Source organism: Rosa chinensis, chromosome 7 (assembly GCF_002994745.2).
Source record: "Rosa chinensis cultivar Old Blush chromosome 7, RchiOBHm-V2, whole genome shotgun sequence".
NCBI classification, from domain to species: domain Eukaryota; kingdom Viridiplantae; phylum Streptophyta; class Magnoliopsida; order Rosales; family Rosaceae; genus Rosa; species Rosa chinensis.
In genome coordinates this window covers 31,873,215-31,897,008 of record NC_037094.1, presented here as the reverse complement: position 1 = coordinate 31,897,008, position 23,794 = coordinate 31,873,215, and the positions used below count along the sequence as shown (strand labels likewise).

General features: G+C 39.2%; 2 protein-coding genes and 1 long non-coding RNA gene across 7 annotated transcripts; 2 read left to right on the top strand and 1 right to left on the bottom strand.

Annotated features, from left to right (window-relative positions):
- Nucleotides 1–1,431, top strand: LOC112176816 (phosphoribosylaminoimidazole carboxylase, chloroplastic-like). Its single transcript, XM_040510496.1, has 5 exons — nucleotides 1–100; nucleotides 410–548; nucleotides 676–731; nucleotides 925–998; nucleotides 1,148–1,431. The coding sequence occupies exons 1-5, from the start codon at nucleotides 92–94 to the stop codon at nucleotides 1,230–1,232; spliced, it is 363 nt and encodes a 120-aa protein (XP_040366430.1). The 5' UTR covers nucleotides 1–91; the 3' UTR covers nucleotides 1,233–1,431.
- A 4,501-nt stretch (nucleotides 1,432–5,932) lies between these two features.
- On the top strand, nucleotides 5,933–8,870 carry LOC112177780. 5 transcript variants are annotated; one of them, XR_005803496.1, is made up of 6 exons: nucleotides 5,933–6,149; nucleotides 6,274–6,313; nucleotides 6,410–6,542; nucleotides 6,744–7,933; nucleotides 8,174–8,410; nucleotides 8,749–8,870. It is a non-coding gene; the product is annotated as an uncharacterized LOC112177780 (long non-coding RNA). The 5 variants fall into 5 exon arrangements; XR_005803494.1 differs by having other exon boundaries at nucleotides 6,744–8,050; XR_005803497.1 differs by having other exon boundaries at nucleotides 5,935–6,149; nucleotides 6,744–6,780; nucleotides 7,824–8,410.
- A 12,573-nt stretch (nucleotides 8,871–21,443) lies between these two features.
- LOC112177111 (trihelix transcription factor GT-3b) lies at nucleotides 21,444–23,052 on the bottom strand. Its single transcript, XM_024315315.2, has 2 exons — nucleotides 22,538–23,052; nucleotides 21,444–22,358 (listed from the first exon to the last, which is right to left on the bottom strand). Exons 1-2 carry the CDS (start codon nucleotides 22,799–22,801, stop codon nucleotides 21,783–21,785), a joined length of 840 nt encoding a protein of 279 aa, XP_024171083.1. The 5' UTR covers nucleotides 22,802–23,052; the 3' UTR covers nucleotides 21,444–21,782.
- Between the last annotated feature and the right edge of the window lie 742 nt (nucleotides 23,053–23,794).

Genomic DNA, 23,794 nt, shown 5'->3' with positions numbered 1-23,794 from the left:
TGAAGACTATAGGAGGTCTCTTTATGGTGAAATCACTCACAAGACTCTGCTTGTTAATGCTATTGGCACCCTTATTTTTCCTTCTCAGCCAATGGTTCAGGTTCCTTCCTTTTCCTTTTCCTTTTCCTTTTCCTTTTCCTTTTCCTATCTTTCTCACACAAGTACAATCAATATTCTTATGCATGTATTCAACTTTTTGGTAAATTATGGCTTTGATATGCATATGAATTGAATTTTTGGGTCATGTATTCCTGCTTCATTTTCTAGTTGTCTTCTGAGCTTTGTTTATGATAAATGCTAATATAACAAGCAACATACTTGTTCTCTATAGGCCTGTAAACATTGTACTAATGATATATATCATTAGTACTCATGATATATTGATTCTTGTAACATATGGCAAAGGCAGATAGATGATCTGGAAGGTGCCAAGAGGGCAGGCGACCTCTTTGACTATCGTCTAATGATAAAGAGTAAAAGATTAGCTTATGATGGGCGTGGAAATGATGTTGCTAAGAGTAAGCATGATCTTTCTTCTATTGTAACAGGTAATAGTCTCTTTGATGATCTCTTCCTTCTTTTCTGTTGGCATGATTATAATCTGTTTTGTTTAATGTTGTTGAATTCAAGAAGTAGAACCTATTGCCCTTCTTTTACTCTCTAAGTTTGTTGCAGCTCTTGGAGGGTTTGATCGCGGTTTATATGTTGAGAAATGGGCCCCTTTTGTAAAGGTTAGTGTCTAGTGTTCATCACTGGAAATGATTTAGTTTGTGAATTTACCATACACATTTTCTTTTCAACGATTTCAATTGCCCACTTTTTGGTTTTTTGTCACTCAAAGATCAATATAGAACCAACTAATAATGCGACATTGAGTATCTTTGAATTTAATATATTAATACATGTTTGGCAATCTAAATGCAGGAGCTGGCCGTCATTGTTGCTAGAGGAAGAGACAATTCTATCGTGTGCTATCCTGTTGTTGAAACTATACACAAGTAAGCTGCAGATTCAGTTTTTAAATTGTCTGTCATTAGTCAATCATTCTTTCTGCCAACCTTTTATATCTGTAACAGTATAAGATTCATATAATCAGTTGTTGCCACATAAGAATATTTCATGAATGTTTGAGGATCTTGTCTTGCAGGGAAAACATTTGTGACATTGTATCTTTAACTATAATCAGCTCTTCACTCTCCGACCGCCACCACCAATCGCCCAAGACACCCTGAACTTCCCCCTCACATGTATTTCAATTTTTTTGTTTCAAGCTCTTGTCTGAGTTTGCATTTTGCTTATAAATTTTGGTTGTCAGTGACTTTGTTCATATCCATGTGTTGAGCTTATCAATGGGTTTGTTTTCTTGGTAAAGATTTGTGTTTGTTGTCTATTAGTTCATTTTCATTCATCTGTTCATTTTGTATTTCTTTGTTCTGGCATTTCTGAACGAAAGATTGTATCTTTTTAAAATCTTTTGAGTTTTTAATTAAGTTTTTATCATCTGGGGTTATTTATTAGGTAATTGAGTATCAATATCTCCTGAAAGTATGTTTCTTTTGACCAATCTTGTTTAGGATTTCTTAGATGATTGCGATTGCTCATATTCCTGTAGTTTAGGTGTTAAGAATGAGTATCAGAATTGCAAGTGTGATTCTTTTTTTCTTTTTTTTAATTGGGTAATTTATTGTATATAATAAGAATGATTATGCAGTTTATTAGTTTAATAGTTTATATCTCAATTTTTGGCTGATATGATTCCTGTCATCTTCAACTTATGGACACTTAGTGACAAAAATAGAGTGGCTGCATAGAAGTCAGTAAAATAATTGATGAGGTGATGGATTTGAGTCTCTGATGAATGGGTCAATATTCAAATTCAAATTGTCATCTTTACTTCTTATTTTTTCCCTGTTGATCTATCTGGTCTTAAATCACTGTCAGTTCCATAACCTCCACTAAATTATTCAGGTTAGGAACTGAGTACATAAATCTGCTGCCTTACTTTCTCATAGAAATTGAAACCTGTGGGCAAGATGCCACCAAAAGCATTGAACTATGCGTCACTGAATGAGAACATGAAGAAGGTTTTGTATGCTGTTAGAGGCGAGTTGTATCTTTGAGCTTCTAAGATTCAGAAGGAAGGGAAGAAGGTATAAATAGATAAATACCAGTTCTATTTGGTTCTTTTGTTTGGTAATTTAGTTGTTCTTGCTTGCAACCTTAGTTATTCGGGATTCCTATGATTTATGGGATTGAAGCTGTCCATGGCCACGACAATGTCTATAATGCCACCATAATGTTGGATTGGGAGCCACCAGGCAAGTCTTCCACTTTGGCCAAATGAAATGGTTTGATATTCCACCTATGCTTTGGATATATTGTTGTTTTTTCTTTTTCAGAACTTTGGATATATTACTAGGAGTGATGCCCTAACTAGAGTAAGATTAAATCTGTTTTTTGTTTTAGGCTGGCTTAAGTAAATGCAGTCTTCAAAGTTAGTTACTGTGGGGATGGATGTGAATTTGTATCAAGTCCTCTTCTTATGGCATCATGAATTTTCATTTTACAGATTTTAAATGCATTATTGAAGGTTTTAGCAAGTCAACACCTTTCTCTATACTAATACAAATCATCAGTAGTAGGTCGTGTATTAGCAGTTTCCCTTCTTGTTCTAAGCTTTCATCAATGATTGTAGTGAACTAGTGATGAACAAAAGAAGATAATTTTTGTTCTTTATTCTTAGGCATAGGAACTTGTCTTGGAAAAAAAAAGTTTATTTTTATTTAGTTTTTCTCTACTCAGTGAGCAAGTTGTTAAAGCTTCAGGTCTGAAGATGCTTAGACTTTGACATTACAAACCTTAAGGTTTCTCTGACCTATATTTAGCCAATAAACTTATAGAGAGTTTGATGTAGACTGACTGGTCTTTGAGGTAGGATTAGATCTTTGTTTGAAATGCACATTTACCCTCACAATCTTGTCTTTCATGTATTTACATTTCCCAAATTTTCTTAAGTTTTATCTGTTCTAGTTTATTTGGACAGGCCTCATACTAGTAGTTTCTTCCCTGCTGAACTTACATCATTCCGCATTTGCAGCTAACTATAATTTTTGGATATATATGTCTGCTGAGGATGAGCACGATGCTATGTGGTTTTGGCTGGACAAAGGCAAGTCACATGAACGCGTATCTATGTTATCGTTTGACTATCTCTTTTATTTTTTACTTTATATTATGGGGGTTAGTTATTACTAGCAATGCTTCTATCATAATGCTATCTATGTGTGTGTGTGTGTAGAATATGCTTAGGTACTCATATTGGTCTCATATTTTTAAAAGTGCGCAAGTGGTTCTGTTGTTCTCTTGGACAGTGATGGTGCAGCTGCATTAGTGCTAGAGAGTGGTAAGAAGGCACTTGAATGCAATAGTGCCAGCATGTGTATGTTTTTGGAACAATGATATTGTATCAGCTTTTTCTATCTTTCATTGTAATTAGCTAGGATGCAGCAGCCATCAAGCTAGCCAGAATGCTTTTTTTTTTTTTTTTGGTTTTATGGTATGGATGGATACATGAATGCTACCTCTTTTGGTACATTAGATGGTTGAATTAGAGTATTTCAATGCCTAAATCTTATATTGTGCATTATTTTTGTGCAAATATTTCAGGTAAAGAACCAAAAATAATCAAATAACAATCAATTATATTACGTTGTATGAATACGCATATATCGTTAATCACACAACAAATTAATTTTAATCACACAACGGTACGTATAAAATTTTGTCGTCTCATTAATACTCACACAACAGTTCCCATATTTTTCTGTTGTATGATAAGTTAACCAACAACAGTATGGTATTTCTTTCGTTGTCTGAGTGTCATTTTGTTGTTGTGTGAGAAGTTAACCAACAACGGTCCCTACTTACTTCTGTTTTCTGACCACATTGACACAACAATTGAATGAGCCGCATCCAATTTCTAGCATTGGCATGCTCAGAATTGGTGCAACGGTTTTAACTAAAGCGTTGTGTCTATGATATACACACAACGGTGTTTCACCGTTGTTGGATTGTGCTCATCACACAACACCGAGATAGACGACAGACATGGTCCAAATCACACAACAGATTTCCACCGTTGTGTGATGTATTTTTTGTAGTAGTGGTACTAGAGATCCATCATCTTTTAGGTAATTATGCAATAGAATGGTTCTAAAGCCTCTCTAGAATCTATCTTCAGAAGCATTAGCAAAAGTACTATACTAGATATACATTACGCGGATCATACATATAGATTAACGTTTGAATAAATTTCCCGATCCCAATATATATGATTTTTTTTTTTTTGAGATAGAAATTGAATGCATTAGATCAACAGCCAAAAGCTAAAGTCTACAAAGTTTACATAAGCCATCCGGTAAGAAAATTCAAACTACCTATCTAAACCAAAGCAAACTAATTGGAATCTCTGGGATGTTCACAATTAAGAGAGCCTATACAAGAATGGGGCTAACCTCACCACCTACGGAAATGAAATCATTCAACTAGCCCTAGCTTGCCAATCACGCAATTGTGGTACAACTAGAAACGTCATAGAAGACTTATAGAAGATTGCTCAAACTCACATAGACTCCAACATAAAATAAAATTAATAAATAACTAGCTCCTTCCCTTTCCAGTTGGAGCTCATACTAGTAGTAGGCACTTTCAAACTGTCCTTCTTGGTGACTTTCTTTGTCTTCCAGGCGTCATCAGGGGCTGTACTCTTCTTCTTCTCCCCATATGGCAGTTTGTTCTTACTGACAGCAGGACGACCTCTCTTCCTCTTTCCATTACCCGAACTGCCTTCTTCAGGCATTAGTGGAACCAAACCAAGACTTTCAAGTTCCAGATTCAGATTTCGCTTACCAACAGCCAAGTTAAGCTTCAGTTTCTTTGGGAAAATGGTTACCCCCTCGTCTGACTGGCCTCTACGCTTGCCAGTGACACATTCCGGTGTCATGGTTGTTTCTACGATCCCAACACAGTCTGCTACGCTTCTTCATCATCTTCCTCTAATGCCAGCCCCGAACAAGGTAGTCTGAAATGAGTCACTAATCCACATATAGAGCAGCGACCAAAGAGCTTGTTATACTTGAATTTGCATAGAAATTCCACTTCATCTTCCACCCAATACCATAATTTGAAAGACAGAGGTCTGTTCAAAGGGATTTCAACCCGGATACGCAGCTTGCCGACCTTCTTCCTGATCTTATCAATTTCTTGAAAGTTCCCAAGGGTGTATACTATCATGGTCATCACCCTGAAAAGTGATGCAATATGATGCTGTGGTCAGAGAGACCTTTTCGATTGGCATCACTCCATCATAACATGCCATCACCATTGGGGCATGGTTGTACTCCCATGATGCACCTGTCTAGATGCGAGCATGGTCTGCAGGATCCGACAGAGTGAATAGAACTCGTTGGCCTTCCGCCTCTTCCACCTGCAGAGAACCATTGATCCACCATGAATTGCGGAAGATCTGTAGAAAAGATCAGATTTTGTAGTCTCGAGCAGTAAGGAGTTTCCCCACCATAAAAACCTCCTATTGCCGCTAACCTTGACCCTGTGTAGGTCGGAGATCAACCTGTTTCTTTCCATTAGTGATAGCAAGAGATGAGGCCAGCCTAGTAGCCATGACATCAAAAAAACTCATGGTTGCGTTGAAGAAGAAGTGCAAAGAAACCCTAACCCTAACCCTAACCCTAGCAGAGAGAAGGGAGACAGCTTCTAACTTTTTTCTTGTTTAGAACTGACTTGACCCTAATTCTCTCTTCTAAAGATGCAACCCCCCTATGAACAGTAACGCCCCTTATGAACAGTAACACCCCTTATGAATAGTGTACTGACGACTTTACCCCTGCCTGTCTCAAGTAAATCTCGATTCCCCTGGAGTGTTGTGCTGTCTCTTTCTGGCCATCTGCCGTGTTGTTCTGTTGCCACGAAGAGAGAGGGTTCGATCAATAGTTTGCATAAAAAGAGAGGTACAGTATCGATTTGATCCAAGAAACATAAAAAGAGAGAGATAGATAGAGGGCCAAGAGTTTGCATGACCGGCGATTTCAGTTGTTTTGGCGCAGAGATTTTGGTTGTCGTTTGCTGACGAGGTTGGGTTTTCATCAGGCATCAAAGATAATTAGTTTTGGGGGTGAATTCAGATTTTCTTTTGTCTTCATTGACTCAGAAGAGTTTCAATTTATCTGATTTCTATTTATTATGGTTGTCTTGCAGTTGTTTACTATTTGGTTGGAGCGCAAGAATTCTTTAGCTGGTAATTTTTTTCCTTTGTCAATAATGTTTGTGTTGATTTGTTGGTTTGATTGCAGTCTGAAGTAATTCCCTCTGATGTTCTTAATTTGCTGAAAAGAAAAAGTAGGATTGTTCGAGGTTCAATCTTCTCAGGAGTATTTGGTTGGGAACAAACAAAGAAAGGAAGTAGGATCAATATTCGGGAACCTCTCCTTCTGGAAAAACAGGTCCAATGCTGGTTGGAATTTAAGGTCAAAGCTTAAACTATTAAATTAAAGTGATTTCAGTGATCAGTCAGTCCATTCTCTACTTGATCAAAGTCTTGGTTTTGCAGATTTTTTATTTCTATTTTTTTTTTCAGTAACTTTTTTTTAGTTGATGTTTATTATTGCATGATTCTTTGTTGAAATGAAAGTGCTATTGCTGATAACTTTTGTTGAAATATAATGCAGGTCCACCTCACCCGATCCCAGCATCAAGTAGATTTTGGTAAGATTTTTTTTAATTTTCTACCTACAGGACTTCTCAATGTGCATGCATCCCTAAATTACAGTGTTAACCTATCTCAAGTTTCTGGAATGTTTACTCATCATTTAAGTCATCAACTGTGAAAAGGCTAGCACTAGGAGCTACCAAAGGTTTTTTTTTTTTTTTTTTTTTTTTTTTTTGCAAATACAGAGATATAGCAACCTGTTAAACCAATATCTCCAGCAATAAAGCCTTATTATTGTTACAAGTATATGCTATGCTTTTTGTTATTTATAATTACTGATCACTACACAAAAATTTTGAAAACAAATCATCAATGGACCTATGGAGAAACGTATGGGATTATATTTAGATCTTCAAGGACCATCCAATTTAATGGTTTAGTTGTCTGAGCTAATGTCCTTTTGAATTTCATTGATCTGAATGCACAATTCAGTTGGGATTGCAATGAATTTGTGTTCTTTGTTTCCATGTTCAAATCAGATGTATTATAGATTTAGAGTGATAGGACCTGCATTTTGGTATTCAAAATCTAAACTGATGCTTTATGAGGTTTAACTTGGGTATTAGTTTGTTTATTATGTTGGGGATGTTATAGTTTAGGGATTCAATATGTAATTGTATGGAATAAACTGATATAAACTCTGCTTTAGCCCATAATATTATCAGCCTCTTGCTTTTGGAGTTTTGATAATAACTTTCTTCTGTATCAACTAATAAGATGGTAAAGACCAACAAAATAAGTCCATCTATGCTTTCTGTTTGTTTAATTGTGTTGATTTGTATGTAATGTTTTATTTAGGTACCAGCAATTCTTTAGCTTTCATGGCAAAGTTGATCTCTTTGTCTTTTGTGTACAAGATTGCTTTCATATTGTACTTGGTCTGACTATTCTTGCTGTTAGCCACTTTTGTTATTCTTTTCATGTTTTTGTTTTCGAGTATGCAGCTCTAAAGCTCAAAAGATCAATTCATTAGTATTTAGATTATAAAGAATGAGATCTTGAAGCCAATTACATGGATGCAAAATGTTAAAACCAACAGCTAAAAATTGATGGATCAATCTGCTATTGGGTTGTCTCCTTGGAAAAGGGCATTGTGTGCTTCTTAGACAAGCAGAGCTAAAAACATTGGTGGATCTGCATGCGAATGAGGTTTGCTTCTTACTAAATGCATAGAGCAAACAAGTTGAAGGAAATTTGTCTTTTGTGACAGACTTCTGTTATGCAAAGCAAAGCCAGGGAAATGTGGAGATTTGTTGCATCATGAAAGTACGACTATTGGTGATGCTTTGGATTTGATGCAGAAAACTGTTGCTCTGTGCCTTTTCTTTTCTGGGTGTTGCTTGATTCTCTGGATTCATGCTTATTTGTGGTTGCATGTTGATTTTGCAGGTGAGGCTTACTCTTGAGGAAAGGAGAGGAGACAATATGTGGGTTCTGCTGATACACAGCAAAAGAGAGGAGATGAGAGGAGGGACAAGGGGATGGGAAGAGCATGAATCTGGTATTTGATTGTTAACGCATCAGGTGAAAGTCATTTAGTTTGTAATTGTCTCTTTGACTGGATGGGATGTGCTTATCTTTAGTGGATACAAGTTTTTCACCAGAGACAAAGGCAAGAAGGAAGAGGTATTTTCATGTTTTTTTAAACCTTCAGCATTATGTTCTGTTTTTTTTTTTTTGAGAAACTATCTTCCAATAATTGATGCAAAACATTGGTGATCTATTGGTTCTATTTGTAACTTGCAATATAGTCAATGCGTAATCCACGATTCCCTTCTGTTTTCTATATTGCTGACCATTGACTATAATGTAGTTATATCACTTCAACAATCATCCTGAGATTCAGATTTTCTTACCTTTCAAATATTCCTACCCTTTAGTTTTGCTTCATGTCAGTATCATATCTACTTGGTTTCTGCAATTACTTCCCCACATCCCTAAATTTGATCCATGTCTTAATGCAGCTTCAGAGTCACTCTTCTCATTGAAGATGAGACTGATCAAGCACATGCAGTCTTAACGGGCAAAGAAGCAGAAGAAATCTGTGGAATCTCATGTGAGGACTTGATTATCATGAAAAACTGCACAAACCAAAGAATCATACCACAAGAAATTCTTCAATTAGAAGGAGAGATCAAACTGCTGAAATTGAAAACAGGAACAAAAAGAGATTTCCTTATAAAGGGGGTGGGTATACAAAGATGTTCACAAGTTCACGCCAACCCAAGATATCGAACCAACAACTTCCACGCCAAATCCTCTTAGATTTGGGAAGAAAAGGAAGGAATTATTCAAAGCAAAACCAAGCAAGAACCCAAAAAGGCAAGTCTTAAAATCATAGCGACAGATTTTCTTTCCACTTATTTTCTGCATTTTATCTACTCTGTCCATTCAGTTTAGGCATCCCTTAATTAATGACACAATCTTTTATACAGAACCTTCATGTGCTTTGTAGATTTCAGTGACAACTTTGAACCATCAGATTAGAGCAGCAAAAATACATCGGCTCAATCTGACAAAGAAGACCTGACCTAGCCACTTCTGCTTTGCAATCCAATGCTTTCTGCCTTTTTGTGATGAGCACCAATATCTATAGTTTTTTGTAGTGCTAATGGTCCTTGAAAAACAATGTCATGCTGTGACATATAAGCACTGGTTGTCAGGACCATTCTCTATGTTTTTTGTAATGCTAATGGTCCCTGAAAAACAATCAACTATGACAGCAGATGTTCTGTACATCAACTAATCAATGTACATAAAAACTTTTTGGCTATTCTTCTTTGTTTTCTCTTTTTTTGCAACATTCCACCAGACCCGCAGCATCGCGCGGGCCTTTTTACCTAGTAATATTCAGTACACTAGTTAAGAAGGTAAAGCCATAACTGATACGATATTGATCGAGAAGACTCTCTCTACCTTCCCCATCTCTGCACTGATAATTTCAAAGAATTATCGGATTGATGTAAATGTAGGACGTATCACAAGGTTTCATGAGCTTATTGGCGCCATGAACGTAGCTGAAAAGTACGACAATATTCTTGTGAAGAACTATAATGCTAGACCCGTGGGAACTAAGTCTATTCCGGAATCTAACTATAGTCGCGCCCCCAATGGAGGACGCAAGGAGCGAAACCCTAAGAGTAGGGACAATTCTGGACATTCTGGTCCATATGTTCGCCCTAAAGAGGAAGGAAATCGCCAAGAGAGGCGTGCACGGAACCGTAGAGGTCAACATGTGAAGAGAGAGAGAGGTAGAGCCTCTGACCATGGTGGTAACTCCACCAAGAGCATAGGTAGTCCAAATTGTGCTCCAATGGCGCCTCTATCAAGGGAGCCTGACCATAATGATGTTTGTTTTCGATGTGGATCAACTAAACATTGGGCCAAAGCATGTACAGCACCCCAGAATGTTGCAAACGCATACAAGACGTATCGTGAAGCAAGGGAAGCAAATTACATGGAACAAGAAGATCAAGATGGCGATCTCGATCTAAGGGTGGAAGACTATAAGGATCAAGACCCAGAAACTAGCGATTTTGATTAAAGTCTTTTTATTTTTCCAAGAGATGTAGGCGATTGCCATATTACTTTTGTAGTAGATGCCAATGATATTAGTCCTTCTTTAAAGTAGGCATACTCAATGCAAGTGTGATGTCTAGCAAGGTTTTGAGATAAGTGGTACTTAAGCGAGCTTTGCTCCACCGACATCTCTCTACTCACCTGGTCACATTTACATTGGAAATACCGAAAGGAGTTAGACGACTACCATTGTTTTGCATTAACTAGTTTATTGGATTAGACTTTCTTTGATCAAAGAAACAATGATGTACTCCATTGGCTTATGAATAAAATTTCGAGTTCTTTTCATTATGACTCAATTTTGATTCTGAGCATATTACTTTGTGACTACAATGGCTGGGCCATCAATATTAATTCAAGGACATGGAATAGCCCAAGTTCCACTTGCCAAATGGCACCTTAATTACTGTCACAGAAACTCTCTACGCTCTTAGGGCAAATTGCCCTATGAATAGCCAATGGATTCCATGCGAAAACGCATGTAGAGAACGGAGATGAGTTCATTTGCAAATACCTCTAACGATTGCGAACAAAGGCGCATCTTAGAGAAGTTTATGTGTCTCTCTAGTGGACTCTATGTCACTATTCGAGCTATTAAATCCAATAAAGTTATGAGAGAAGATCTCTTGGATTTAGACACATATTGGCTTTGTCACGACAAGATAGGTCATCTTGGTCATGATATGATGATCCGTTTACTAAAGACTTCACTCGGACATCCATCCCTTTGAGCAAAACGAAGCAAGAATCTGATGATGCCATAAAAGGCGCCAACCATGAGCATAACGCCATGGTTGTTCCTCCTTGTGGCCATGACGCCATACATGCTAATTTCCATGGCTCCAACGCCATGATGGGAGACGTAGTCACACATTTTGCTTCTAATAGCGCTACAGACGCTCAGGCCCAACAAAATCCTCATTGGTCGCTTCTAAGGCCTCTCGCTCATTTTGCAAAGCCAGTTCATTCGGGAAATTAGGACTGAGACCGTCCTACGCAAAGGATATGAAAATACTCATTCTCTTCTTACATCAAATCCATGGGGATTCTATGGACTGATTCAACCAACTTGCGGACGTTTAAATATCTCATGATGTTGGTTGACACCAAACACGCTGGTCACGTGTCGTGCCATTGTCCACTTGTAATGCTGCGTATGCTATACTCCTAGCACATATCATATGAAACCGGGCTCACTCCCCAAATCATCATATTCAGTCAATTGGATTTGACTATGCTGGAGAGTTTACATCGAAGACTTTCGATGGTTATTGCATTGGGACTGATGTTGGACATCATATTCCTATGTACACACCCAATTGGTCTCGCGGAAATGACTACGATGATATTCTGGACATTGGTAATGCGCACCACTCTCCTTATATCCGCTTGAGGTGATGCAATATCGCATGCAGCTATGCTAATTCGTCTACGACCTACCACCACTCAATGTACCCCTGCGTTACAGCTAGTGACTGGGTACAAGTATTTTGTACTTACGCACATTTGAGTGAGCCATTTATGTGCCTATTGCGCTGCCACAACGCACTATGATAGATCCTTACAGATGAATGGGCAACTCAGTTAGATTTGAGACTCTAACAATCGTCCGCCACTTAATGCCCTTGCAAGGCGATCTCCTTACCGCTAGATTTGCTGATGTCACTTTGATGAAACAGTCTTCCCGTCGTTTGGGGGAGATAAAAACACAGATGTTCAACAGGAACGACAGGAATTGTCGTGGTCTGTCCCCACTATGTCTCATCTTGATCCCTATTAAAGTGACGAGATCACACAAATATGCTGCAAACATGCCTGCAAGGAAGGACGTCCCTACGAGAGGACGTAGCACCACCCTACATGGAGGTAGGCATGGCACCAATGCCAAAGAGAGTGGCACTCTGGCGTTATAGGCCATGGCCCCAGCTAGGATGCGTGGGAGGCCCGTGAGTTCGAAGGATACTTTGACACATTCCAATGCTTTGATCATCGACACTCAAAATCCGTCTCATGAGTAAGTATCTTCTGGGTTATGGTTATCGTTGGGGGACGCCTCAATGTCAAGAACCTGTTCCTGAGAATATAGAGCTCTATGAAACTTACACTAGTGTACATGAGACATTGGATAGAAACTCCATCATGATTGATGATGTAGTTGCGCATTTCGTTGCGCATGAGTCTGATGACATCGAACCACGCTCCGTTGATGAATGAATGCCAACGTAGAGAGATTTGGCCTAAATGGAAAGATGCGATCCAGGTTAAGATGGATTCTCTAATGAAGAGGAAGGTTTTCTGAGCCAGTAATGCCAACACCTCCTGACATAAAACCTATTGACTAATGGGTCTTCGTTAGAAAGCGTGATGAGAAAAAGAGATGGCAATCTCGCCTTATGGTGCAAAGCTTCTCACAAAACGCCCTGGAATCGACTACGATGAAACATATTCTCTCATAATGGATGTCATTGCACTCCACTACCTTGTCAGTTTGGTAGTTTCCGAATAACTGAACATGCAGCTTACAAATGTGGTCACTACGTATCTCTATGGGGATCTAGATACGGAATATACATGAAGGTTCATGGTGAACTTCATTTACCCAAGTCAAGAGGCTCTAGACCACTCATTTACAATAAGATTGAAACGCTCACTAAAGTGACTACTTGATTGGGAATGGATATGCCCATGCATTTCTATAACAAGTTTCGGATTCTATCGCGGTTCATGTTGGACATGATCTTCATTAGAAGCCCTTAAAGAGTTAAGGGAAACCGCTGAACACTTGAAATTCGAGTTTGAGATGAAGGATTTTGGGAGAACACGATTACGTCTCGGTTTAGAACTTGAGCATCGTGTCGATAGATGCTTAGGCATTTTGACAAGGTCAAGCCTTCAAGCACCCCCATGATCGTCCATAGTCTTGATCCTGAAAAGGATCCTCTTCGTCGAAAGGATGATGACGAAGATGTCCTAGAGGCAGAAGTGTCTTACTTAGTACAATAGGCGCATTATTGTACTTATCCCAATGCACAAGACCGGACATCTCATATGTTGTGAACTTGTTAGCTGGATATAGCTCTGCGCCAACACGACGCCATTGGATTGGTGTAAAAGATATCTTTCGATATTTGAGATGTATGATTGATATGGGCTTGTTCTATCCCTACAAAGAGATGATGGATTCGGACCCATCACACACCAGGTACGCCGCCAACACTGGCCTGCGTCCACTATCCCCATCCCAAAACGACATGTGTTTTGGAAGGTTTTGCTGATGTTGGGTATCTCTCTGACCCACACAAAGGTCATTCCCAATCCGGTCAAGTGTTCACCATGGGAAAAGACCATGACATCTTGGAGGTCTACAGAATAGACCCTAGTCGCTATATCTTCGAACAATGCAGAGATCATTGCTCTTCACGAAGTGGTTCGTGAATGTATATGGATTGGATCCATAATTACGCATGTTCGAACAATTGTGATTTGAAGTCTACCACAGACGAGCCTACAAGCATTTAGGATAATGCTGCTTGTTTTCAACAAATGAGGCAAGGCTACATCAAAAGCGATAACACTAAGCATAATCAGCAACAACAGACTCTCCTCGAGATCAAAGTGAACTAGGTTCGATCTGAGGACAATGAGGCAGACTTGTTTACTAAGTCATTGCCCAAATCCACGTTCGAGAAACATGTGGCAAGAATTGGCTTGCGGAAATTATCTAAACTCCCATGATCGTAGTCATCAGGGGGAGGCACAAACATCAGGGGGAGATGTCTACATGTTCGTCTCGAATCGTGAAGGGTGTGTTGTGCTCTTTTTCCCCTTCGACCGAGATTATTTTTGTCCCACTGGGTTTTTGTTACTCAGCAAGGTTTTTAACGAGGCAACGAGAGAAGCACCGCGTTTGGACAACACAAGGGGGAGTGTTTAAGGATATCTCTATCACTATTTGTGTTTAATCCAAACTCTAGGTTACTTGACCTAGTGGTAATATGGTTCAATTAGAAGAATCTAGAGATTCTCTTTCCTTGTATGATTCTATCTCTATGCATTGTAATCCTTTATATAAAGAGGTCCCTATTATCAATGAATAGACACAGCGATTATCTCTCAATTTTTGATTCCCTAAAACAGTTCTTTTTTTTTTCCTACTCTATTTTTTTTTACTCTTTTTTCTCTCTTTTTTAACTCTCTTTTCTCTCTTTTTATTTTATTTTTAAAAACTCTCTTTTCTCTTTTTTTTTATATTTGTTCTCTCTTTTTTTTAACCCTCTTTTCTCTGTTTTTTTTAATTTGTTCTCTTTTTTTTTCCTACTATTTTTTCTTTAACTCTTTTTTCTCTTTTTTTAAAAAAACTGTTTTCCTCTTTTTTTATTTGTTCTGTCTCTCTTTTGTTTTTTGTTTTTTTTTTTATTTCTTTCTCTTTTCTGTTTACCTCTTCTTCCTCTTCCTCCTCTCTGCTCTTCGGCCTTCTTTTCCTCCTCCCTGATTGCAGCTCCAGTTTTCGGCGAGCATCACCACCTCTCCTAATCATCGTTGGCGTGCCCGCCGCTCCAAGCAAGTGTTGGCCATTCCACCATCCATCCATCATCCTCGTCATGCCAGCAAGCATCACCACCTCTCCTAATCACCCCTCTCCATACAACGGTTCCAAACCAAATTGGAGCACACCCAAATCAAATCAATTCACCTTCCACCTCCCTTTCTTCGGTGCCAAAACTGTTCAAACATTTCTCTCTAAAGGAAAACTCAAATATCTTATCCTCTTCGAATCTCTATTGGCTCATCATCTCAGCAAACCAACACCAAAGAAACGTTATTGATGTCGAGAGAAAGCTTCTGATATAGCTCCGACACCACGAAGGGCCGGAATCTGAAGGGAAGAGAACCTGACCATTCCGGTTTCCAGGCGTGGCCGAAAATTGGAGCTGCGATCAGGGAGGAGGAAAAGAAGGCCGAAGAGCACAGAGGAGGAAGAGGAAGAAGAGGTAAATAGAAAAGAGAAAGAAATATATATATAAAAAGAGAGAACAAATAAAAAAAAAAAGAGAAAAGAGGGTTAAAAAAAAAAGAGAGAACAAATAAAATAAAATAAAAGAGAAAAGAGAGTTTAAAAAAAAAAGAAAAGAAAAGAGAGTTAAAAAAAAAAGAGAGAAAAAACAGAGAACAGATTAAAAAAATATAGAAAAAAGAGTTAAAAAAAAAGTAGGAATAAAAAGAACAAATTAAAAAAATAGAGAAAAAAGAAAAAAAGAGAAAAGAGAGTTTTTTTTTTTGGAGTCAGTAAGGGTAAAATAGTCATTTTACTGTTGAAATAATGCCACGTCAGCAAGATAACAGACTTTTTAACGGAAAATTGACGGTAGGGACTTTTTTGGTGAAATTGGAAAGTTCAGGGACTTTTTAGGTGAAATTGAAACGTTAGGGACTGAAACATCAAGACCCTATAAGTATAGGGAGTAAACAGTATTTTGTCCAAAGAAGAATGAAAAAAAATAATTTATTGAGTAACTATACATGTCTATTGCGGGGCAATAATATGATTATTGGGAGCCAATAATATGATTATTGGAGGCCAATAATATGATTATTGGGAGGCAATAATATGATTATTGGGGGGGGGGGGGTAATAATATGATTACGGGGTATTATTAGGGGGCAATAAAATCAGACGCTGGAATCCGGTCACCAGTCTGGTAGCCGGATTAAAGATTTCGGTGACCGGTTTCAGGATTCCGGTCACCGGTCGCCAGAGTCCGATCATCGGAGTCCGAGGCCGGCCACTGGTCATCGGAGTCCGACAAGGTCTCCATCACTTCTCTCTCTAAGTAACAAAGAAGGAGAGGGCAAAAATGTCCCAAAAATAAATAAAAAAGAATAAAAAAAAACTTAATTAGGTATTAGGAAAATGATCTCTTAGAGTGTTTGGGTAAGTGGGCAATCTCTTAAGAGTGTTTGGGTAAGGGGGGTTAATTAACCCCAAAATTGGGTAGATGATCATTTCCCTACTTTTAATCAAGTTAGTCACCCACCTCAACTTGATGGATTCCAAAGGCTTTGGAAAACAATATGGAAAGCAAAAGTGCCAAAAAAAGTGGCTAGTAGTGTGTGGAAAGCTGCTTGCCAGGACATTTTGCCTACTAGGGAGAGATTGTTAGCTAAAGGATACGAAGGGGAAACTGCTTGTGTTTTGTGTAATGGACCGGTAGAATCAGTTGGCCATGTACCGGTAGATTGTCCAATTGCACGAGAACTTCTGGGATCAGTTTCATTACAACTATCAGTCCTTTGACTCCAATCTTCGTTTTCAAGGGATGGATACTACTCATGCTACTGTGCCTCTAGGTTATCTTTAAAACAGTATGAAACTTTCATGATGTTTCTGTGGGCCTTGTGGAAAAATCTAAATGCCACTCTGTGGGAAGACAAGCCAAGACTACCAGCAGATATTGCCATTACTACCCTGGGGTGGTTTGAAGAATACAAACTAGTCCATGCCTCAGAAGTACTTGCCCAGAGTAGACTATTTGAAATTTTGAAGTATAATGTTGATGGAAGTTATGATTATGGAAGCATTCAGGGAGAAATTGGATGTGTTGTGCGGGACCATTAGGGTGCTTTTAAGGCAGCAACATCAAGGCCAATTAACAGCAGCTTCTGCGTTCCAGATAGAGCTGCAGGCTTTGAAAATGGCAATGCAATTTGCTATATTGTTGCAGCAAGATTGCAAGAAAATGTCTATTTTGAAAGTGATTTCTTGCAGTTAGTCCAAGCTATTAATTCCCAAGAAGAAGATGGTTATGTGGTGGGTAATCTTATTAAATAGGTTAGGTTCTTGACCGATTACGATTCCGATTGAGACAAAGCATATCTGTCAGGGTTGCCTTTGATCTCAGTGGGGTGACGACGTTGTTGGGCTGCAGCAGAGTTGAGGTCGGACTGTACTAGCCGATATTCTATCGATTTTTGTCCCTATAAAGCTTGTCAAAGAAAGATAGTGACGATTTGCCTGGTTTTGGTAGTCACTAATCGAGGAGAGATGGTGTCGTGGAAAGGCAAGCCACTAGATGATCTGTGGCAGGCGGCGGCGGCGATGGCCTTGGAGCGTGATTGGGCTTCTACTTACTTAGCTCGGGTTTGGGCTTGGGTCGTTAGGCAAGGGCTCAACTTGAGTCAGCAGATTTCAGAGAGCAAGAAGACCAACCTGTTGCCGAGGTTGTTAGCTGCTGAGGGGACTGCAGATGGTACTACCTCCAACCCTAAGGGGAAGGAGATGGTGCTTTCCTAGATCTCTATGGTGCCTAGACATCTGGATGCAAGTCTTTTAAAGTAGGAATTTTCTCTATGAGCTTTTCTAAGATGTTTCTAGTCTTTAGTTTGTACCACAATTGAGTGTTGGCAGATTAGGCTAGATGATTGATTTTTCCTTAGGAAGCGAGTTATTTTTGCTTAGCTAGGCTTGCTCTTTAGCGAGCGTCTCTTTAGACTTTAATGAGTTTAGTATAGGCTTAGATAGGATATCTGGTGTTTGTACCAAGTTTCTTGTGTAAGTACTTGTTAGACTCTGGCCTGTGTTCATGGCTTTGATTTCTAATAATATCAAATCCTATTCAAACAAAATAAATAAATAAATAAAGCTAATCAAAACCCTCTCTTTGATAAAAAAACCCTAAGGCCGAGCGTTCTCTGTTTTGCTGCTAAATCGTTCTCGTCTGGCGGAGCTCCGGCGTCTGGGTGGCCTCCGGCCTCGTCGCCGCCATGGGGTTGCTGCCGGATGGGAGATCGAATATCTACCGTCCATAGGGCTTTGTCGAAGGGCGTCTGTTCCGGGTTTTGTCAGTTTGGTTGGGCTGGGCTGGTGGAGGAGGTGGTGGTTGCCTGTTACAGGTCGGTTCTTCGGTCCCTGCGATGGTTTTCTTGTAACGTCGGCGCCGCCTGGGGTTTCATCGATGGTGGTGTGGGCTTGTGAGGACCCAGATCGAGGATGGTATTGTTCCATGGTGATGCAGGTTGGCGGCGTGGCTCGAGATTGCGCAGGCCAGGGGCACGGCGGCGTAGATCGTGGCGAGGTGGGTCGGCGGCATGGGTCAGATGAAACTCTACCGGCAAGTGACGTACGGCGAGGAGATGGGAGATGATGGTGGACTGGGCCCGAATCTAGCTGCTGGGCCTGGATACTCACCTTGGTGGCTACCTATTAGGCTTAGTTGTTGGGCTGGGGTTCTATCCTAGTCCAATAGCTTCTAATTTGGGCTAGGGTTTAGGCTCTTGGCCCAAACCTATGTTTTTAGCTTTTGTCTAATTACAATAAGTTTCTTGTATTAGGAACCTAACGAGTGTAGTTTGGCTTGTCTATTCGCTATGTTTCCATAGCTTTTAGGCTCGCTTTTAAAGTGAACGATTAGTTCGAATATAGTTGGTCTATCCTATGTACTACTGTGGCTCCTCCACGAAACCTTGATCTGGCTATTGTTATGTGTCAGCGGGTGAGTATGTAATGGCCTTCTTGGCATGCGCTATTATCAATGGAATTACTATTATTCAAAAAAAAAAAAAAAAAATAAATAAATCCAATGATCTACACGTCAAAGTAACTATGTTTTAAGTTTAAAGTTTTGGATCTGGCTCCTCTGCAGTGCAGAGGGTATGCAGTTATGTAAATTTACTAAAATCTGGAGCTTCCAAGTGATTTAATGGCTAAAATATAGCACATCAGCTCATATCATTTTCGGGTCATTTTCTTCTCAACTTTCATAACGTCGCTGTTAACTCCTTGAAGACGAAAAACAAAAAAACCGAACGACCGAAGAACTGACGAACTAGGATTTGCCTCCAATGCAGTTGCAGTAGGGAACAAAGAACACAAATGCTAATGATCACCACTGAATCGTTTCATGAAATAGGACCTGATGTAAAATATGGCAACTGCCTTAATTCTCATGCCATTTCAAAACGGATGTCGGTCATTACCATCTTCATTTCCCCAAATCCACGAACAATGATCGAAGTCCTAAATATTCATAATATGGGTAACAGACTAACAGCAGCTTTAAACCAATAAGCTTCGGGTATATTTCAGTGTCAAACCCTTCTAATACCTTTAGAGAGTTTTCATCTCAACCTTCAGGTCCTTTTCACTTGCAAATACTCTTTTGATTCCGAAAAGCAGATTGGAGGAAAAAGAAAGGGGAAGGAGAAAAAAGACGATAGAGGGGAATCAGAGGATAGATGGAATTCAGTTGCAATTCTAGGTTTTTTTTTATGTTTTTTTCTTTTCCTTGCGGAGTTGTGGTATTTTAACGACGTTGAGATTCATTTGAAAGGAAGAAAAGTCCAACAAAATGTTAGCTTATGTGTGCGTTACTAACCTAACTTCCCGATAAAAAAAAAAAGTTTTTTAAATATATTATTTTTATGATTTTCATGTACCCATAAGATGCACAAAAACTAGTATTAAAAAAGTAATTTAAGTTGTTTGACTCAAGATATCTGCTAGGGTATTCGCGAGAAGCACATTCTTGATTCTTCAATATCTAGTATTAAAGAGATGACTGCAAATTCTTGCTTCTAAAGCTCGCATTGATGTTTCCATGAGCTCTCGGAAGAACACTTTCGTGTTGGACCTACATGTCAACTTCAGGCTCAAATAGTTAACTGATCCACCAGTTGCTCTCTCTAGAGGTAAACATCGTGGCTGGCCATCCCCTTGCGCGAAAAAAACAAGCCGAAGAAATCCAAGAAGGTTGGAAGTATGGAACTGTGTAGACTGGGGGGACAAAAAGTGTCTTATGCCTCAAGTTTCAGAGACTATTGTTGAGTGAAGCAAAAACCTCTTGGATCGGGTCTAAGTTCAAACTTTTAGTTTGAGTTTCAGCTGTCTCCACTGCACGTATTCTCTCAATTGTAATTTGGTGTCATTTAACAGTGAAGAAACGAAAACATGAAATGAAATCTTCAACAACATAACAGAGTGAAATATTAATCTCAGAAAAAAAAAAAAACATTGTTATATGTTGACGTGATGGACAGAAAAGGGCATGATCATCACCCAATGGAGCTTTGAGGTTTGTGAAGGCTGCACTACATAAAAAATATAGGCCATATGAACATAGGTACTCAGTCTGCACTACATAAAAAATATAGGTACTCAGTCTGCACTACATAAAAAATATAGGCCAGTAAGCAAAGCATACTTCTACACCTTTTTTCTCAGAATATCAAGGATTAGAGGTAGTTATATATTGATCAAGCAGCATACAGAAACAAAACAAAAGAAGACTAGCTTAGCATATCAAGTTGCATCATTTTGGTAAAAGTTCTATGAAATGTGGTGCCTCATATTCAAGCAATATCCCACTTCTAAAAATTATTTATTAGTCACAGTGAACATATTTACCCTATAGATATTGACCTCAGGCCTAAATACAGCTTAAATAGAACTGTAAGTGAGGCATAAAATAACTGCTGAACAAGAGCACAACCAATTAAATGCAAGTAATGCTTGTTTTTAAATTGTTATTACAGAGAGTGAATCGGAAAAGTGCTATTCTAAACAACAAATAAAAAGTCGTTGCATAAGATTGTAAAACATCTACATTCTCCTCCTTGCAATTCAATCTCAAGTTTAATGTGCTAACAAGTAATACTTTCTCCAATTCACAAATGAAGAACTAAGAAAGCAAAGCAAAAAAAAAAAAACAAAAGAAAAAATTTTACAATAAAGAAGAAGAAAAGGCAAAAAGTGTCCCTACCTTCTCTGCCCGGAGCTGCAAATTGAAAAAAACAATGCAATTTGGTAACTGTTAGCATCCATGGAAGAGTGTCATCTGGTCTTCTATGGATGTGAAAATAGCTGATACAGGATCATCAAACTAGTAGACCAAAATCAACCATTTCCCTAACGAAGTGAGAAGTTAGTCTGATTGAGTTTTATTAAAGAGGGAGGTCAAGAGGGCATCGGACTAAGCTCCAATAAGCCTTAAATCTGTCACAAAAACTTATTGCACAAAAGAATAACCAATTGAAAACTTCAAATTATTTGTGTTCCTAAATTGTGGTTGCTGGTCACATACGAAAGTCAGAATCTTCAATGCACACTTAAATTTCAATCTCCAATTTCCATTTGCATTAAAAGCAATGAAACACTATTACATGAATAATACTTTCTTCAAAATACTAAAAATAAGAAAAGGAAAGAGAAATTACACACAGTTTTCTGGAAAAGCAACGTATACACTACATGAAGAGGCAAACAGAAAGTGCCCCTACACTATTTGCCTAGAGCTGCAAATCAAGTATGCAATTTGGTGAACCCTAGCATCCATGGAAGAGTGTGATCTGGTCTTAAATGGATGGGAGAAAGGACTCTCAAACTTGTACACCAAAACAAAATAAATCAACCATTTACTTGATAAAGTCAGAAGTTAGTTTGATCGATAAGTTTATTCAAGATACTGTTTATGAGGGCATCCCTCCTCTCAGCTCTGCTCTCATCTCTCATCCTCCTTTGTTCTTCCCTCTCCCTCCAAGCTTTCTCAACCATTAACCGCTCCCTCTCCACCTTTACCATTCTCTGACGCCATTCCTGCTCAAATAACTGCCGTTCCTGTGCCCGCCTCTCCATCATTTCTCTCCACTCAATCTCCATCCTCTGCTGCTGCTTTAAAAACTCCTTGAGCATTTCCGTTACACTACTACTCCCACTGCTAAAATTTGCAGTAGCATTCATTGCTCTTGGCATTACCACTCTTTCAGCCTTCATCTTCTTAATATTTCCATTGCTCCCATCCTCATCCTCATCAGGGTCTTCCGATAACTCATCCGACGATCGGCCCGACCTCGCTTTCTTCACCCTCTTCTTGGAACGGGGAGTACCCGCCTCGGAATCAAGCAGCAATCTCTGCATATTCCTTTCTCTCTCAGTAAACACCGCCTGCAATTCCTCAAAGAATGGACATTTCCTGCCAATCTCCGGATCAGACGTCTCCTTCCCCTGAACAAGTATCACTGCTGTAATTAACCATATTCCAACCTAAATCCTAAAATCAATCACCCCCCTGCAATCATTGTCAATTGTGCAAATTCTCATACTACCCAACAACCTAGTAACCAACTGAGGATTAATTAGTCAAATGAAATGAAGAACATTTTTAGGTTCAAGCATACATTTACCTTGTATCGAATGAGGAGATTCTTCCACTTGCACTTGCACTGTTCCGAAGTTCGATTGAAGCCTCTGGCCGTCATCCTAGAGCTGACTGCTTCCCACAGAGCCTTGCTGCGCTTGGCCACAGAGGAGTCCCTCTCCAGCTCCCCACGGATCGCGATCAGCTCCCTCGTCTCGTCCGGGCCCCACTGCCCTGTAGGACTAGTCACCATCACCCTCATCGTCCCTAATCCCATGCTCTCATCCTCGTCTCCTCCGCCACCGTACATCTCTTCCTCTGCCAACGACGCCGTTTCTGCCCCAAATCAGCGACTTAGGATTTTCAATTTGATTTTGGGGGTGAATTGCAATCTGATTTTCGATTGTACCTCCAGTCTAGCCTCAATATCAGAGTAGGTTCTAAACAGAGAAATTGTCTTTCTGGTTCGTAGGTGTGAACACAAGGTGTACTATGGGCCTTATGGTCCTCCCATTTCAGCCACAGTACAAGGCTGGGAGGGAAAGAACTTGATCTTTCATGGGGCTTTGGGCTCCGGATCAGTATTAATTAAGCCAATAAGGCTTAACGTTAAATTTTTAAAGTACCTGAAATTGTCCTACTTTAATTAGACACAAAAAATCTGAAATTTAGTATATACTAGCATTTTTTCTTGGTTACAATAGGAGCCCAAAGAGGCCCAAAAACATAAACGAAGAAATAGCAGTATTCCCAGTCCTTCTAGGTCTAGAAACCCCATCTAAATCATCCAGAAAAGCTTGCACATCATGAGCAGGAGGATCCACAAACATGATAAGACCAGGAGCATGCTCAATACTCATCTTGGCTAATGCGTCAGCTGTCATATTGCACTTGCTGAAGATATGACTGATGCTGGAGTTATCCAAGGTTGAAATGAAGTGATGACAACCATCAATTAGAGAGCCAAGGGGGTGTACGGATAAATCTGATCGTTGCAAAAGATTGATAAGAATGACAGAATCAGACTCAATTTTCAGATTAGAAATGAGCAGGTTCCTAGCCATCCTGAGACCATAGTACAGACCCCAAGCTTCAGCGTCTAGGATAGCACCCTTGCCAAGGTTGATTTGGAAACCAGCAATACAGTTGCCAAAGTGATCCCTGATAACACCATTGGCACCAATCATTCCAGAATAAACAACTCTTGTACCATCAACATTAAGTTTATAAAAGCCTTCAGGTGGTCTGGTCCAAGAGAACAGATTAAAAGTATAATTATTGGATACCTTGGTTCTGAAAGCAG

Bases quoted from the DNA above. Each gene is read 5' to 3' on its own strand.
- LOC112177111 (XM_024315315.2), bottom strand. From the start codon at position 22,801: ATGTACGGTGGCGGAGGAGACGAGGATGAGAGCATGGGATTAGGGACG. The intron at 22,359-22,537 runs GTAAATGTATGC...ATACTTGTTCAG, and splicing joins ATCTCCTCATTCGATACAAG to GGGAAGGAGACGTCTGATCC.
- LOC112176816 (XM_040510496.1), top strand. The intron at 732-924 runs GTTAGTGTCTAG...ATCTAAATGCAG, and splicing joins AATGGGCCCCTTTTGTAAAG to GAGCTGGCCGTCATTGTTGC. The intron at 999-1,147 runs GTAAGCTGCAGA...CTTGTCTTGCAG, and splicing joins GTTGTTGAAACTATACACAA to GGAAAACATTTGTGACATTG.